Source organism: Melanotaenia boesemani, chromosome 20, assembly GCF_017639745.1.
Source record: "Melanotaenia boesemani isolate fMelBoe1 chromosome 20, fMelBoe1.pri, whole genome shotgun sequence".
Classification (NCBI taxonomy): domain Eukaryota; kingdom Metazoa; phylum Chordata; class Actinopteri; order Atheriniformes; family Melanotaeniidae; genus Melanotaenia; species Melanotaenia boesemani.
The window spans coordinates 10,160,956-10,178,928 of NC_055701.1; the positions used below are offsets into that span (position 1 = coordinate 10,160,956).

Consider the following 17,973-nt stretch of genomic DNA (forward strand, 5'->3'; position numbering starts at 1 on the left):
CGTGGGTTTCATAAAACAGGCTGTTGACCTTGTCGAGTTGATTTTAAGGCAGTTTTGTGCACCACAGACTAAGCTGGAAAACCCAGACTGTTTCTGAATGACTGAAAAGTAGATAAGGCATCATTCTTATTGCAGCTTACCATTTCTAAACCTTTACAGCGAAAATGCGGCTGAACTACTGATTAAGCTAGTGGACACATAATATGACAGAGCTATCTGAGTTTGCATTGTACTTTGGTTTAACATAACATTTAGTAAAAGAGATTGAACAAAAAACACAATGTAGATGTATCAGAGGATTTTTTTACCCTTTAACAGACGTACAGTGATATTCTGGATTTACAAGTGAGCACAGTCTTCTGAGAACTGTGGATTATCCCTACTTTGAAGAGGAATTTACTTCAGGTACAGCATTGCATCATATAGGCTTACCTCAGCTCTGTGATTGTGTTGGGCACTTCAGCGCCAAACCGGTCATTAACAAGTTCTGTTATCTGAATTATGGTGTCAGAAGTGAGACAAATGAGCCATGGCTCACAGATAATTTCAGTCCAAATGGGCTTTATATTGCAGAGCAAATATTTGTTTTTAGGGCTTTGAAGAAAAACACGTCACTGTGTAAGCAGCATGCACCTAAAACCAATAAGCTTGCATCACATCCAAATGTTTGGTGAATGTGTCTTTTAGCACCAACACTGGTTTTGTTACCATGGCAAATGTTGTCATTGCAATGGATAATAATATATTCAGTGTGAAGCAGTTGGTTGTGAAATCGGGGCAGTTTCCTGCCTGGTTTTCAGCTAAATGTTGCTGCTGTTGAGTTCAAATCATATTTGTCCCAGACAGAGTGACCTGCTGCTTTGGATCTTGTAATCTGCAGCATTATATCAGCATGACCCAAAAACACAGAGACTAAAAGCATGATTGTAGTTGTTATGGGGAGATTGTGTCTGCAGCTATGAAGTTGGGATTTGTTCAATCCAATCAGCTGTTTGCAGTCCTTTTTTTTCCTGCTTAAAGCAGACAGATGTGCTTCAGTTTGCATTTCATAAAAAAATCTTATGTAAACATTTTTAATTCTTTTTTTTCTTCATTTCACTCTATCTTCCTCATGAAACTAAATTTTACTGCACTGAAATATAGCTTTTGAGTTTTTTTGTGATGACAGTTGTTTGATCTGTACTGTATAAATGACATGATCTCCAATTACTGTGTGTCTGCATTATGCATTTTAGCCCCATTAACAGTTTTATTATTAGATCAGCTCTATGTCAGTGCCATCATCTTCATTGTCTTTTTTTGCATATTGCTTCAAGATAGTAGTGATATTCAGCAATCCATCAGAAGTATTTAGCTATAATGTGACAAGAGGGACATGTTTGCTACATATCGATGGCTCTTCTCCCAGTCAAAGTGGCATGTAATAATTATCAGAATCATCAGTAGCGGAGGATTTAAATGTCTGCCAGAGCAGCTATTAATTCAGAATCTAGAGCAGTCAACCCTTAAAGAAACAAATAAACATAAAAAAAACACATCCCACTCTCAGCTTGTTGTATCCGTGGTTACAAGTTATTATTTGTGCCACAACAATAAACTGCATCCCTGCATGTTCTTTCTTCTGCCTGCAGAGAAATTTTATTTATGGATCATTTAAGTTTCCTTTAGGAAATCCCTAATTGCAAGTAAACATGTGGGAGCTAACCAACTGCTGGAAGTATGCATGTTCTGCTGATACTGTGAGAGAAACTCACTATGAGGTCCAATGTTTAGAGTTAGAGTAGAAGAACTCTTTGTCTGGCAGATGTGGCTGATAAAAGCTGTAGGACTTCACCATCCTTATTAACTAATGGGATCCATGCAGCCACAGAGGAAGCTGGTCCTAGAACAGACCAGCACATATGAAAGCTTTCATCCTCTGGGCCTCTCCATTTAGAGCTTGCTTCCTCTGATAATATTATTAGGAATCTGGACTGTCATTCTGTAAGAAACTTAGAAGTTTTTGTCGTAAACAGTGAGGTTGTGTTATTTTTAAGGATGCGTGAATTCTACCTGTCTGCGTCTTCGTGTCATTTTCTCTTATTTGTTCTGTTCCAGGGTTTTACCCCTTCTGGCTTCACTTTCACTTCTGGCTGCTACTCTGGAACAGAAAAAGACCAAAAACTTGTGCAATTTCTACACAAGCTGATGTAATTGGATCTGCCAGACATCATCGACTGCCTGCAGTTGCATTTGATGAACAGAGAACGAGTCTTTCATCTGCAATTCTGTATCTGATTATTGTTTATTTACAGATGCACAGTAATGAAATCAGGGTATCAGAAGATAGCAAGAAATTTAATTTAACTTCGGGCTGATTTTCCAGGAAGTTCTTAATAAAATTATGGCTTGACAACACAATCAGGCTCATTATTGATCCTGCAAAAAAATTTAAAAAAGCAACAACCGCAGGAGATATTGGCTGTTGTCCTCTGTGATTATACTTTATCAGTGCTGTAGTGTTGAATGCATGAGGTGCTGTAGGTGGGGTTATCCTTCTCATGTTCATGCATGTTTGAGCAATTCTGCCAACTCCCTTCTCAGCAGACAGAAGTTCCTTATCCAAGCAGCAATCCCACAAATGACTAATATGTTGTAATAGCAATCATTTGGGGGAAAGCTGATACCACCAAATACCTTTTTAAAGTAAATTAGGACATCCAATCCTCCTCAAGATAAACACGCCGCCTGGTACCAATAAATTCATGGTGAAGACAAATAATAGAGCTGACTGCACCGTGAGGATGTCTCAGAGGATGTTGGCTAGCTGGCTGCTGTGGTGAGGGTCTGGCTTTGTCTGCTGCTGTGACCTAAATATGCAGCCATGCATGGCCTAATGGGAGACAAACATCAGGGGTTTAGTAAATAACACCTCTAGTTCTTTGTTTGTGCACCACCATTGTTGCACACCTACCAAAATGGATAAATGAATGAACATCCCATTCCACTGAGATATACATATAAAGCTGAGTGAATGAGATATGGTCTTTTAACATGTTTGAGGGACACGAACATGATATATATCATGTTTGTGGTTGTTTTAACTTCTCTTCATGCCACCATCATGTATACTTTCAATTTGTCCAGAAGTTTGATTTCCATTAGCTTTACTGCAGAATAGTATAGGAAGGATGTCTGGCATGCAGCCACAGCAACTGACACAGCGATTACTCACTATGTGCTGATGGGAGGTATTTCTAGACTGACTGAATAGCTGATATAGTGTATTTTTGTAATGTTTTGGATTTACTCCTCCCTCTTGCTGTTGAGTGTCAGAACTAAGTGCAGATCAAAGAGGTCCATTGGTGTAGGATCAGGGCCAGAACCAGACCATGTTGACGTTCTCTCTAGGTTTATTTTAGTTCACCCTCTGGGTGGGGAACTCCAAATATTATGAAAGGAGGAAGTTAAGCAAGGCCCCTAACCAGGAGTCTGTGTGTTTCTCCTAACGTTGGGCCCTCATTAGAAGCACATGTGGGCAAGACCTGGTGTTAAACTGTACCAGCCTGCCTATCTGGCAGGATTCTAGAAAGTGTAGCAGCATGGCATGTGTGCCCCATGCACGGGGTCAGCTCTGTTGAGGGGATTCAGGAGATAGACTGGCAGTAATTTTTCCCAAAGCCCAAGAGGATTAAACTGAGGGAGGAAATTCAAGTCAAACTCTTACAGCAGTAATGACTCATGACATACTCGCCTCCCACATAGCAGGCCTGAAATGGCTGTTTTTGCAAAACCCTAGACTCATATTACAATTAGAAAAATATGATTGAATACGATGTATTTGGCCAGATACCAGTTTTTGCATAGCTAATTTATGACAGAGCTCCCTAGTGGCTCTGGTCCAAGTTGAATACCACAATAAGTTTCTTAACATGCACTGTCAGCAAGCCTGACTTTATTGTGGTCTTTTCTGAAAGGTGTTGTTAACTTAACAACCACAGCTTTTACAGTCTGAAGAAGCTTCAGTGATTTTTCTGAACAAGAGGGGAAAGAAAAAGGTCAGGTCAACATTGTCCGGCTGTAATTGCCATAAGTTTTCTGAATAGAAGCAGAGCTTCTTCCTTAATTACAGCATCACGCTTCATTCATCCTGTTACATAACACCTTTGTGTTTGTTTGTTTGACTCAAAGCCGACCGTAATGGTGCATTTTTTTCTTTGTTCAGATGCTTGAAAAGGACTGCTTTTATCCAAGCTCCTCTTCACGTTACCCTGGAGACAAACAAGCTTTGAACATCATGGCTGCAGAAATGCCACCATGTACTAAAACAATACACACTTCCCTCCCTTCTGCACGCTGTATTCAGGTCTGGTGAAGTGAGCCATTAACTGTGCTTTTTTTTTCCAGAAGACATTTTGTGTGGGAGGATGTATCCGTCAATCTGTCTCTTTAGATGCAGATATCAGCTGATTTACCATAGAAAGCAGAGCAATTCATGTAAGATTAAACTGATGTTTTTCTGCAGGCAACCAAAGAGTGTTGGTGAGTAGTCTACTGGTTTGCCACGGTCTGCTGCTGGTAGGAACCAACTTGGGAGTGACTGTCGCTCTCTCTGTCCCCAGACTGCAGGGTATCCCCAAAGTAACGGGTAACTCATATTTCATAACTTTTAGCCTCCTCGTTTTCAAAATTGTTTAAGATTATGTTTTCAAAGAGAAAGGAAGATCAACATGCTGTAAAAGGCTGCAGCCAAGAAGTTTGCCTTCTTACCCTTACAAATCACTGAAATATGTCCCTACTTTGTGGCACATAACTGTATAGCTTTAGCATACACACAGTACACATAACAAAGGGAATGTGTAACAATTAAATTAGATTTTGTTCTATTTACTGCTGTTTCTGCAGGAATTCACTGAGGAGCTTGTTATGCAGGTTTAAGAGATTGTTTTAGCTTTCTACATTCTGTAGCTCGCATTCCTCCTTTTACTATAAAGCAAAAACTTGATCGGCTTGAAATTTACCTGCATTACCCTTTAAAGAAAAAAACATTTTGAAACTCCTGGAGGTTTTCTGCCTCATTTGGAGCTCTTCTTGGACTTCCAGTTCTGACCACTTGCAGATGAACATTTGCAGTTTTTAACAGAGAAAGGCGCACAGTTTTTCCAAAATAGCATTTAAGTTAAAGGGTCACCTGTGAGTGGTCAGAGCATGACTTCCCAGACAAGGTGACCCCTTTAAAGGGAAACAATCAAACTTAAATAAGCTGTAGTGTGAGTTTTATAAAATCAGTCTCAAAGTTTTTTTTTTTTTATCACATTGTTTATTGGTGAGAACTTTATCAACATGTTCTGGATTAATGTTTGACCTGTTCTTAGGTCGGGGTATGGTGTCGTTACATGCACATAACGGACCTGTCAAGTTCCTCACCATGGCTGCTGCAGTGTGCAACCGCCCATCTGGTCTGCCATCTTCTAGCCATTCTCCACTTCAGCCCACAGGGTCACAGGATGCAGAGCCCACCCAACCTCCTTTGGATTCAAGCTCACCTCCCCCTCAGGGACGAGGTGTTTGGTTGGGAGATGGGGGCTGCACCACCATGGCTCTCCAGGACTCTCTGTCCTCCTCATCCTGCGGCTCCCTAGCTCTCTCTCAGGGATCTTTGGAGCACGGGCCAGAAGATGGGGCACTTTATGACATGCTTCATGACCCAGCCCATCAACAGAGGGGCCACCGCTCAAGCAAGGTGGATGTCAGCTCTCTGCTGGTGGTGTCTGGAGGTCTGGGCCATCGCAGAGTCAACAAAAAGACCAAACAGTCTCGCCATGAGGACACCACCTCCACCATCATGATCTGGCAAATCCCATTACTAAACATGTGACACTAGCACTACATCAAGGGGTTAATGAAAGAAATCTACATGCTTGCATAGAAATAATCCATTTTATCCTTTGCTTTTATGTTGTTTCAGGTTAAACCAAAATGTTGATTAGTATTTGGGCTCAATCAAAACAACTAAATGTCTTATTTAAACCTGGATTTGTTCAGGCATTCTCAGAATATTTCTACCTTGTAAAACAAAGGATCAATAAAACCTCAGTCATGATGAGCAGCGACACAAACGGCAGCTTCAGACCAGTCCAGAAAATACTGTACTCACTTAGAATATATTTAGAAAACACTGAAAAGTATCTAATGTTGTCCTATAACATGGCTAATTCATGTAATCTCCAGCATTTGTGTCACATAGTTTGTATACGACTGCAGTATTTAAAAAGTGTTGAAAAAAGAAATTGGAAGGCAAAAATGACGGACCTGTTAAAGACAGCATGTCAGGTTATGATTGGGCTTTAAAAATGTGGGATTCTCATAAGATTAGGGCGACAGTAGGTTTTTAAAAGGGGAATTTAAACCATCTTTCAGGGTTGTAAATTTGACGTACAACAGCTCAAAATTGGATGTGAGTGAAGTTCGAGTTCAGAGGGACGAGCTGGTTTTATAGGGAATCAATAAACTATTAGATCAGCTTGTTTGGTGCTCCAAATATTCTGTAAACAGGGAAAAGGGAATGAAAAAAGAAGTGAAAAGCTAACAGCTGAACTAGTTTGAGAAGATTTAAGGGCGTTCCTGGCTGGCCAGGTTTCTATTCATGAAGGGAGGAAGATGAGTTATAACCAAGAGATTTTGTTTTCTTTCTTTTTTCCTTAATGCATCATTATATCATGTAAGGATACAAAATAGAAAAAGAGATTTATACTTTTGTCACTTGTCTGTACTTATGTATATTAACAAATCCATAAACATTGTTTTATTAAGCAGACTTGTGGAGTCATTTGAAGTTCATTTTCAAAGCATGGAACAATTTCTGTGAGCTGTGTAGAGCTTTTTGTCTGTTTTACCCATTCATTCTAACATCTCATCTATCAGTACTTTTAGTCTGAATTTCATAATTACACAGTGTTATGCAACATTCAAGAAAAGTAGCAGAATTAGCAGATAAATGAAGGAGTAGAGTGTCAGTGGGACTTTCTCTTTCCTCACTCCAACCTTGTACTCCTCTGTGATTGTGTTCAGCAATCAGTACATGCCAGGACTAGCAATGTGCCTGAGGGGCCGCAGGAACTGAGCCTGATACAGCTCTTCCGGGATTTCTCCTACTGCAGAGTGGGTCAAGACTCTACTCTCTTCCAACACCCACGTCTACTGTTGTGCAACCATCCTTCGCTACATGATCAGTTTTAACAAAACAGACAAGATGATTTCAACTTGGAGTCCTTCCCACGCTACAGCTCACTGCATCCTTAACTGATCTCTGTTATTTCATCTGATATTTTTTTGTAGCGTGTAACACATTAACTTGAACCTGAGAGGATTGTCCTCCTGTAACCAGATCTCTGACGTCATTCAGCCTCACTGTACTCTGAGTAACACAGTTATCACTTTGTCTGACACTTCTGTGACTGGACGTCTTTTGTTTTTCTTTTTGGTCCTGAGGTTTCCATGACAACAGTCATTTTGCGTATGATTCCTCAAAAAGCCTTTGTTCCCACTGTCTGACATTAAAGCTTCCTTGCTGCATGCCCTCCAATGTTACACAGCTGATAGTTGTGTGATGCCCTCGCAGTGGCTTCTCGCTATTTTTATATCTGAAGGCTGGTTGTTGAGACACTTTGTCTCAACGGAGGAGAGGTTATTATGGATCTATTTTTCCCTTCAACTTGCTGCTGCCCTGTGTGGTTGTGCATTTGAAATAGCCACATACTGTTTTTGCCTAACAGATAGTGTGCTTTAACAAGTTTAAGTAACCCTCTTTCTGCCACACAACAAATACTACTTAAGGCTTTATCTCTCTCTGCTTTCAAAATGAAGATGTGACTCATATTTTTCAGGGTATTGTTAAAGTTTTTGGGTTAAATCTACCCTGTGTACTGTTGCACATGTAAGGATATGTATTAATATATACTCCTTTCCTCAATACAGCTGGAATATCTCCAGTTTCATTACACTTGGATTTAATTATTCTACATGCTGCTATGACAAAATTTTCAAATGGTTCTGGCACAAATTGGTAAACATGTGTTAACATGGAAGGGGATGTGATTTCTCACATCTTAAATCCCCCTGACCCCCCTCACTCATCGTGGTACCCATGCCAGAGATGATGCGTGAAGGAATGTCGCATCTCTGGGATGCGTTGACAACAGATGGGGCCTCGTGCTGCTAAGTGTAGGGTTAATACCGTCTGAAGTGGGCGTGGTTAAGATCAATAATAACCGCCTCACTTGAGTCAGTTTTAAAGAAAAAAAGAAAACAAAACCAACGTCCAAACGGAGCTGGGAGCGAGCATCGCAACTGTCTGCCCCTGTTTGCTGGAGGAAACGACGCTGGATGTGCGCAAGAGCTCTCAACACTTTTTTACGCCTGATCTGAAGGAGGCGCGAGCAGGAATGGGTGATCGCTCGTGCGTCCTGCTTCTACTACGGATACCCCAGCTGGTTTCAGATCAGGAGCAGTGAAAACGGCACTTCAGGGTGTAGATTTGTAGATTAATGATGAATGGGTGGTACAAACCGTCTGAAGAAGTAAACTCGTCCAGGGAAGCGCGTGCTGGCTGCTTCATCAGGACTGTCTTACGTAACTGAGCTTTGTGGACTGACTGGCAGAGAAACGGCTGGTGCCGACCTGTTTCATCGGAGCGAGGAAAGGCAGGTAGGTCACATTATATCGGTTATGGACGTGCATCCACATTTTGGATTCAAATATAATTTATATCAGACTACATTAGCCTAAAATATTTCTATTCCTTCATTATTCAAATAAATGAGCTGCCTTTTCATCGTTTGATCGAGGATGCATAAGTTTTTGATGCCATCACAAAACGTCCTGTACCCATAATATTTTACATTATCTATCAAAGCAATCCAATTTGCGCATGCGTTCTGAATGTGTCCAGATTATCACATATAAAGGACAGGCAGGGTGATTATTGCAGTAGGTCGGACAGTTTGCAGCCACTGGAAGCTGTGTGTTGGCATTGGATTGTCGTTAATCTGCAGATGTTGCTGTAAGAAGCCTGGCTTAAACGGTAACAGATTACTACAGGAATGTATTACACTGCACAACTGGAAAAAGCAACACTACTGTATTTGCTTTATTTCCAGATTTCCAAGATGTTTGTTATCAGAGAAACGGCGCCCCTTAGAGACTGGGGACGTCTTTGCAGCTGCTTTCCCATTGCTTAAATTCCCTCCTTATTTTCCTCCCATATAGGTGCAGAGAACAGTCACAAGTTTGTTCATTCACTCGGCATGAGCAGAGAAGACGCTGTCTCCCATCGCCAGTGAGCACGGTGAGATGAACGAGGGCCACAGGCAAAGTCGAGGGGACGTCGCTGTGGAAGCTGACGCCTTCCTTCACACAGTGAACCCAGACCTTGTTACACTTACTGACAAAAACAGGAACCTTTGTCCAGGTTTTGTCCAGGGATTCCTTCAGGATGACCAGGATTTCGGCTCTCCTCCAGTGTTTGAGCAGGAATACCTTCTGGATGGGAGACTGATGGAGAATAACCACATCGATCATCAGAAAGAAAACCGCTCATATTTCTCAAGAGCTGATCAGTATCACCTTTCTAGTGTCAAGGAAGGTTCAGATGTCCCACCTCATGCTGACTCTGCTTTGTCCAATCACGTTGCTGGTCTGCAGCAAAATTGTGCTAGCAGTGAAATCCACAATGGAGCAAAATCAAAAGTTTCTTTCAGTGCAGATTCCTCCATATGTAACCCCGGCCAGGCTAAACAGGAAACTGATTGGTCTCTTCTCAAATCAAACCTTGAATGCAGAGACAGCAGCCAGAAAGCTGAGAACACACAGCCTAAAAAAGAGCCTGATTTAGTCATCGAAGTAGGCGGGCAGACCATCAATGCTCACAAGTCTGTCCTTGCAGAGAAGAGCGATTACTTCAAAGCACGGCTGTCACGCAACATCCTGAAAGTGAAGGGCATGAGTTACAAGACTTTGTCTACCTTGATAGACTATGTTTACACATCTCAGATTAGCGTAAGCAAGGACAATGTTGTTGATGTCATCACGGGGGCTAAAATCCTCCAGATCCCCTGTGCCGTCCAGGCAGCCATGGACTCCATGTCTGAGCAAATCACAGCAGAAAACTGCTACGAGATTCTGACCATCGCCAAGAAGCAGCGACTCAGTGAACTAAAGGAGACGGCGTATGGATTCATGAGCGACAACTTCCTCCAGATCCTCAAAGACCCTGCCGTCTACGGCCGTCTGACTGGGTCTGAGCGAGATCTGATTCTGAAGAAGAGAATGGATGGGAGGAAGACTCTGATGGTTGCAGAGATAAATGATGTGTTTGATCGAGTTGGAAGCCGGCCTCCAAGTCGCTGTGGCAGCCGACCACAGAGCCCCTTATCTGTCGGGTCTTTGGAGGAGAACCATATGATTTACTGCTTTAACGAAGCAGAAAATGACTGGCGACCTTTGACTGTGATGCCGGAGGACATAAACACTAAAGGATGTGGGATCTGCACCATGTATAACTACCTGTTTGTGGCAGGTGGAATAAAGGGCTACGGGGACAGGGGCAAGGTCTCAGACAAGGTCTTCTATTACAACCCCATCACCAACCGCTGGGCCGAGGTCAGACCTCTGAATCAGGCACGTGCCCAACTTAAGCTTGTATCCATGGATGGCTACCTGTACGCCATTGGAGGGGAATGTTTATTTACAGTGGAAAAATATGACCCTCGAATGGACCGCTGGACAACGGTTGCCCCCTTGCCCAAGGGAGCCTTTGCGGTGGCCCACGAAGCCACCACCTGCAGCGGAGAACTCTATGTTTCAGGAGGCTCTCTTTTCTACCGTCTCCTCAAATACGACCCAAAGAGGGACGAGTGGCAGGAGTGCCCCTACAACAACAGCAGGAAGAAGTCCACCGACATGGTGGCACTGAAAAGCTTCATCTACCGCTTTGATGTGAACCGGGAGCAGGGAATCAACGTCTTCAAGTACAACACCATTGTGAAAATGTGGCACGACTGTGCCTCACAGAGGCTCGGGAGTCACTTACCCTTCAGGTGTGCTGTTATCGGGAACTGCATCTACTGTGTGAACAAAAGTCAGACTCTTCAGTTTGTGGTGGAGGAGGAGAACGCCTACTTTATCGAGGAGGCGCTGAAGGCTCCTATGGAGGCGAAGGGTGTCCTTTTTCCTTTTGTTCTCAGTTTGCCTGAAAAGCCTGAAAAAGTTGCATAGTGCGTGTGTATATATGTGTGTGTATGAATCAGAGTAACATAACGATTTGTCATTAAGCAAAACTACAATAAGAAGACCTTATATACACTCTTCAACGTCAGCTTTTTATCTCAGTGTCTCATTGCCTGCTTGCAATGGAATGTGTGTATTTGCATGGCTATTTAATGCATCTACAGCCTTAAAAGAAAACTGTTTTTAATGTTAAATGAAATGGTGTTTGGAAGTGACTGTAGATAAAGACATGATGAAAGTGATTTTTTTTTTTCATATGTGTTCACTTTTGTTTGGTGCACTTTTGTAATTACAGATAGAATAGACATTATTTAGTGCATATATAGCTGAATGGTGACTTTGGTAACAAAAAAAAAATGTTATTTGAAAACAGTGGAGGCAGTTTTAGTGTGCTTTATGAATGATGCTACACAGGCTCTATGCAAAATGAGTTAGAAAGCACAAGTCTGCTATAATTCTGTGTTATTTATCAGTTACTATGCGTGAAATCTGGCTGGAAGGAGTACAATACTTACTGTTAACAATACAGCTTTTGATTTAACTCATAAATTAAAGGCCCTTTAGTGACACTACTGTCACTAAAAGCAAGCCAATGAAGATATCTTCCCTTTAGAGCAGTTAAAGAGCTCATTGAATCTGCAATGGTTAAAGATAACTGAGTTGAGCTCAAACTTTATATTTTTGCAACACAGATCAGAAAAAACATGATTAAAAATATAGAAATTACTTATATTTTTACATTAACATATTTTCCTTAGAGTGCATAATAAATTGTCAGCAGTGTTTCCATTAAGCATATTTGCCAAAGGTCACTATCCAGTCAGGCTGTATTACACCTGGAAAAACTTGTGTTAAATAAGTTATTAAAGGGAATTTCTCCAACTCAAGCTGACACGAGTAAAAGCCAAAAGCAATATCAGTCTTTTGTAAGAGAAGTGTCAATTTAGTTTTAAAAGAATTAAGTTTTTATTAATGTAAGAAATCTCCATTGTAACTCTACCCTGTTCTGTTCAACTCTTTTCAGTGCTTCCAATGTTTGATCAAATGCTACAGCACAGTCAAGTCATTCATTCATTGCCTTTATTGGCTCCACAAACATAGATTTCCTTGTCTTATGACACTGATAAGCCATGCTGTTTTGCATCAGTGCACATTAAGTCCATTTTCCAATAAATTATCTGATTATTTTTAGATATTTTGCAGTATTTTTATGCTTCTGCAATAACACAGTGGAGGTTTGGTATGGAAGCTAATGCTGATATTCTTTGAACAGATTGCTTCTAATAATGCTTGTAGAGATGTTGAACTGATTCAGGTTTAATGGATGTGGTTTTGACATTCTGTTGGCTGAAATCTGTGTTTTTGTGAGCTTTATGTCTGGATTTTGGCATTTTTGGGATCTGCTGCTGTGATAAAATGTGAAGTAACTCAGTGCAAGGCTCCCTGTTCATGGTATTTGGAGTGGGCTATTAAACAAGCTGTTGGATAATGCATATCAGTAAAAACGAAGTGCTTCAAATAAAATATTTTGTGTCTGAAAATTATGTAATTTATTTATTTCCTTTTTTTTATTTTAGGGCCATTACCGCATGGCTGAGCTAGCAATAAACAACGCTGCCATCTAGTGGACATAAAGTGTAACCGCACCCAGTAACACAAGCTTCTGTATTTTGACGCGCAACACCGAAAAACATTTAAAAGGCTTGTTACCTGGATGTTTACTGACAATAAATATTCAAGAACTGATAATATTCCTTATATCACATCATAAAAAAAGTTAATTTCAAATCAAATCTATATAACCACTACCCGTGCTGTTTATCATTTAAAGTGTTTTTTATTACATATTACTTAATAATTAATTCACTACATGATTATATAATGAGATACTGCATTAGATATTTATGATAATAAGTGGGACTACATGTCAAGTTTCATTCATCTATGTTATGCTGCTTATAGGTTATGTGGGCAAAAATTTAAAAATAAAATTAAAGAGCTTATCCCAGAGGCCACATTTTTGGATGAGTGAAGTTCACCTTACTGAAAACCTGTAAACAGTTTAGCAATTTTAGAACATTTTTAACTTAAATTTGCAAGTTGCTGTTTTGAGCCTCCATCCAAACCATCACCTGATCCCGTATTACAGTTTTTCTCAGTCGCTTTGGTACAATTTTCGCATCATCCTCTACATTTACAAGCAGTAAGTGCATTTCTCAGAGTGATTCATACAAATAGTAAAACACCATGGATTACCTGCAGAAGCCAGTCTCTTGCTCAAAATCCTTAGTTCATCTCTCAAAAGTAAATATCTGTGTCAATGAACACGTCAGTGCCATCAGAATGACAAGTTCTCGTGTTATTTTATACAGATAAGACAGTCAAATTGCTTAGTCATGTTGTCAGTACAATACTTTGGAGGGATGTTCTGATGGAAACTATGGCTAAAAGTTTGATGACAATTATTGTAAGTTAAACCTTAGTGTAGTGGGAGATTGATTGCAAGAAACTGGACAGATTCACATTTCCGCTTTTACTGTTTGTGATGTCATTTGTTGACAGACGATGTCATTGCAATACAAAAAGGAGAAAACAACACTGCACAAAGAAAAAAACAAAAGTAGAAATGTAAGCATAGGACAAGCTCCTCAGGGAAAACTGTACATGCAGTGCTGTAGGAATTACAGTCTTCATACACCTCCTGATGTTAACGCCTGTTGGGCCACAAATTCCCCAGAAAGGTCATCTGTGTATGTGGCTGGCGATCATTTATTTCCATCTCCATGCTGTCTCCAAAATTCTTTAATGGGGTTAAGGAATTAGGAGTAGGGTGAGAGGAACTCCATCAGCATCCTGTTGTGGGTCGCAAACCATTGGCTGAGGTTGTTGTGGAGTTCCACACCATATCCAGAAGAAACTAAATGCAGTTTAAAAAATACATGCATTCATCAAAGAAGAATTAAAACAGGATATTCAAACATATATCCAGGAAAATGACAATGACGAAGTCTCTCCTGTAATATTATAGGATGCCTGTAAGGCAGTCCTAAGAGGCAAAATAAATGCAAACTCATCCCTTCTAAAAAAAACTAGACAAAAAATTTGAACAATTTAGAGCATAAATTGGCTGAATTAGAGAAAAACACAAAAATAATGTAGATCCAGAAACACAGGAGAAAATAAAACAAATTTGAGATGAAATAGATCCAGAACTACAAAACTCAATACAAAAAAACATTATTCTTGAAACAAAGCTATTATGAAACTGAGCCTAAGTCAACAAAACTGTTAGCTTATAAATTGAAAAAACAACAGGCGGAAAGAGTGTTATAAAAAATTAGAGATCCAACAAATAAAAAAATAACTTATAAAGTTAAAGAAATACAAGAAGGTTTCAAGAACTATTACCAAAAGTTATACACCAAGAAAAAACACAAAGGAGAAGAACAAACCAATGCATTATTAAACAAATTATTGTTACCGAGGATATCGGATGAGCAAAATGAAGTATTAATAAGAAACATATCCCCTCAGGAACTGGAACAAACAATAAAAAAACTAAAACCCAATAAATCTCCGTGAGTGGACGGATTCAGTGCCAAATGGTATAAAACTTATTTAAAAGAACTCTCACCTTAAGAACATTCAACTAGGTACTGAATGAGGGACAGATCCCGCTCTCCTGGAGAGAAACAATAATTACAGTAATCCCAAAAAAGGGAAAAGACAGACTTGACTGTTTGAACTATCGTTCAGTCAGCCTTCTAAATCGAGAGTATAAGATCTTTATTTCTATATTAGCCACAAGATTAGAACACATCCTCCCAGATATAATAAACTTAGACCAAACTGGATTAATAAAAGAGAGACAGACCAGAGATAATATTGGACGGACTCTACACCTGATCAACTACATAACAAGAAATGATAGCGACGCAGTTATTTTAGGGTTAGACGTGCAAAAAGCTTTTCATTCAGTGGAATGGCCCTTTTTATACAAAGTCCTATCTCGATTCAGTTTCTCAGATAAATTTTTAAAGATAATCCAAGGAATATACAATAAACCCATTAGTACAATTAGGATCATAAACATTGAACAACGATGCGGGCAAGGATGCTCTACGTCACCACAACTATTCACCATATTCAGTGAACCACTGGTACAGTGGATTAGAGAAAAAACCAAAATAAATGGTATCAAGATAAATCATAAAGAAGAAAAAATAACATTATTTGCAGGTGATATTTTCATTTATATGGCCAAACCCCAGGAATCCTTTCCAGAATTATACAAAACATTGACAGACTATGGTAAATTCTCAGGTTATAAATTAAACACCCACAAATCACAAGTGCTGACATTCAGATACACACCTAATGTCATGGCTCACACTTCCTGCTGACCTTATTTGGACTTTGAAACATCCCTGCAATCAGGACGGCGCAGCTGGAAGTCTTCAGACTGATTATCCTCGCACTCATAAGAACTCCCAGCAGACGTTCAGTCTTCGCTGGATTATACTACAATCTGTGGTAACCAGTCGCAATCGCAGTCTTGTCTCTGTCTCATAGCCTGACATTAACCACTGTGTGTTTTCTCCTCACAAGAACCTGACCTGGACTTCACCCGTGCCTCTGAGGAATCCTGTCTGCCCTCTCCTGCCCGTCCTTCCAGCGTTCTCATCTCCGTCCACCAATCGGTCGCAATAAAACCTCTGTTAACTCTTTCTGGTGCTCCCTTTTCCTTGGATCCTCACACCCTCCGTGACATCTAATAATAAAGTTAAAGAGATCTTTAAAATAAATTGGGATATGGACTCGATTGTATACTTGGGAGTGAATATACCAAAAGATATAAAGAATGACTGCCAATTATGATCCTTTACTGGCCAAAATAAAAACAGGTAAAGCCAGATGGAACCTGGTACCTTACCTGGGACTCATGCAAAGAGTTGAAGTTATAAAAATTATGCTGCTGCCAAAATTCCTAAACTTATTTCAATCAATAGCGACAGAACCTGCTAATATCATGTTTGAAGATATTGACAGATTAATAAGATTTATTTGGCAGGGCAAACGACCCAGAATTAGACTTAAAACCTTACAACTGGCTAAAAATAAAGGAGGTCTTTCGCTCCCCAATTTGAAAAACTATTTTAGAGCAGCAAAAATAAATCCACTGGTGGAATTATGCAATCCAGCTTATATTGCAAAATAGAAAGAAATGGAATGTGCTGTGACCAGTATCCTTCTGCAAGCCGTAATTGGTAATATAGAACTGAAGTCAACTCATGTTTGGCAACAGCACGTAAAATATGGTATAAATTAGACAAGGAAAACAAAGATTCCTGTTTGTCAATCAGATGGATAGCATATGATCAAGATTTTACCCCAAACAAAATAGATAACACACCTTTAAGAAATGGACGGAAAAAGGATTGGTAAAGTATAATGACCTTTATCACAAAGGCCGTCTGAGGAGCTTTGCGGATACAAAACGGAAATACAACCTTAATAATACAGACTTTTATCATTACCTACAGCTCCGACATTATTCTTAAATCATATCAATCAAACCCCAAAAGTAAACTAATATCTAAATTATACCATGAACTACAAAACCTAAAGGGTGTGGACACTTTGTACATCAAAGAGAAATGGAAGAAAGATGGCAACTTTACAATTGACATTGATGACTGGAAATGTACACACTTCATTGACATGGAGGGAATTTGCATGGAAGACAATAACGCGTTTCTTTAAAACACCTGCACAAGGGGGCCCAGATGCAGACAAGTCGTGCTGGAGGTCGTGTGGGGAAAAAAATTGCTGGCCACTACCATATTTTTTGGAGCTGTCCTAAATTATCTTCCTATTGGGAGGTAATCAAACAAAGTGTTCATAAAATGGTTGATGCCAACATTTCTTTAGATTTTGAAACTTTATTTTTGGGTAAACATCCTGACTGTGTGAAAGTATATTGTAAGATATATATGTTTAATATTTTGTCAAATGCCAGCAAGAAAACAATAATCGGAAATGGAAGACTGACAAGATACCAATAATAGAAGATTGGATAAATGTGATGCAAGAAATTTATTTGATGGAGAAACTTATATTTCTATTAAGACTGGAACAGGACAGATTTCAAGAATGTTGGAAAGCATGGTTGAAGTTCATGAACGCGAGACCAAAAGACTCAAAGATAGAAATGAAGTGATACTTGGCTAATTTTGACTAAGTTTGCTGAAATTAAAGAATAAGAGCAATTGTCTCATATATTGTGACTGAAGTTCATGTTTTCTTCAAGTTGTTTCCTAATAAGAATTTGAAAAAAAAAAAAACAACAAAAACAAACATTCATATATATATATATATATATATATATATATACTTGCCAGTTGATGATTCATGAGATGCACCTTTGAGCCATTTCAGAAACCTGGTTGATCATTAGGAAACAGAGAATTGTATATAATCATTTGCATGGATGTCCCAAGTATTTGCAACTTGTTCAAAGAAATGAGAAACTACTTTATTGATGTGCACAAGTTACACCATGATGAGGAAATTGAACAGGTAGTTTGAGAATTTTAATTTTGATCTGAGAAATGTACCAAAGCAACTGAGAAGAACTGTAAATAAGTCACAGTCCTCAAAATGGCCTCTACTTTTTAAAAGTATTTTTGGCATTACTGAAAGAAAAAC

General features: G+C 39.5%; 2 protein-coding genes across 4 annotated transcripts in view; both read left to right on the forward strand.

The window, feature by feature from the left end:
• arhgef10 (Rho guanine nucleotide exchange factor (GEF) 10) overlaps nt 1–7,922 on the forward strand; it is a 44,899-nt gene extending 36,977 nt beyond the window's left edge. For 2 of the 3 annotated variants that reach the window (XM_041972143.1, XM_041972144.1), the window contains 2 exons: nt 4,505–4,627; nt 5,355–7,922. In XM_041972143.1, the coding sequence (XP_041828077.1) occupies nt 4,505–4,627; nt 5,355–5,857 (626 nt within the window). In that variant the 3' untranslated portion in view covers nt 5,858–7,922. The remainder of the gene's footprint in view (nt 1–4,504; nt 4,628–5,354) is intronic. The other variant, XR_006008717.1, reaches the window with a different exon arrangement.
• A 312-nt stretch (nt 7,923–8,234) lies between these two features.
• On the forward strand, nt 8,235–12,806 carry LOC121631791 (kelch repeat and BTB domain-containing protein 11). The gene is made up of 2 exons (XM_041972860.1): nt 8,235–8,685; nt 9,247–12,806. The coding sequence occupies exon 2, from the start codon at nt 9,331–9,333 to the stop codon at nt 11,251–11,253; it is 1,923 nt and encodes a 640-aa protein (XP_041828794.1). The 5' UTR covers nt 8,235–8,685; nt 9,247–9,330; the 3' UTR covers nt 11,254–12,806.
• Nucleotides 12,807–17,973: the final 5,167 nt, after the last annotated feature.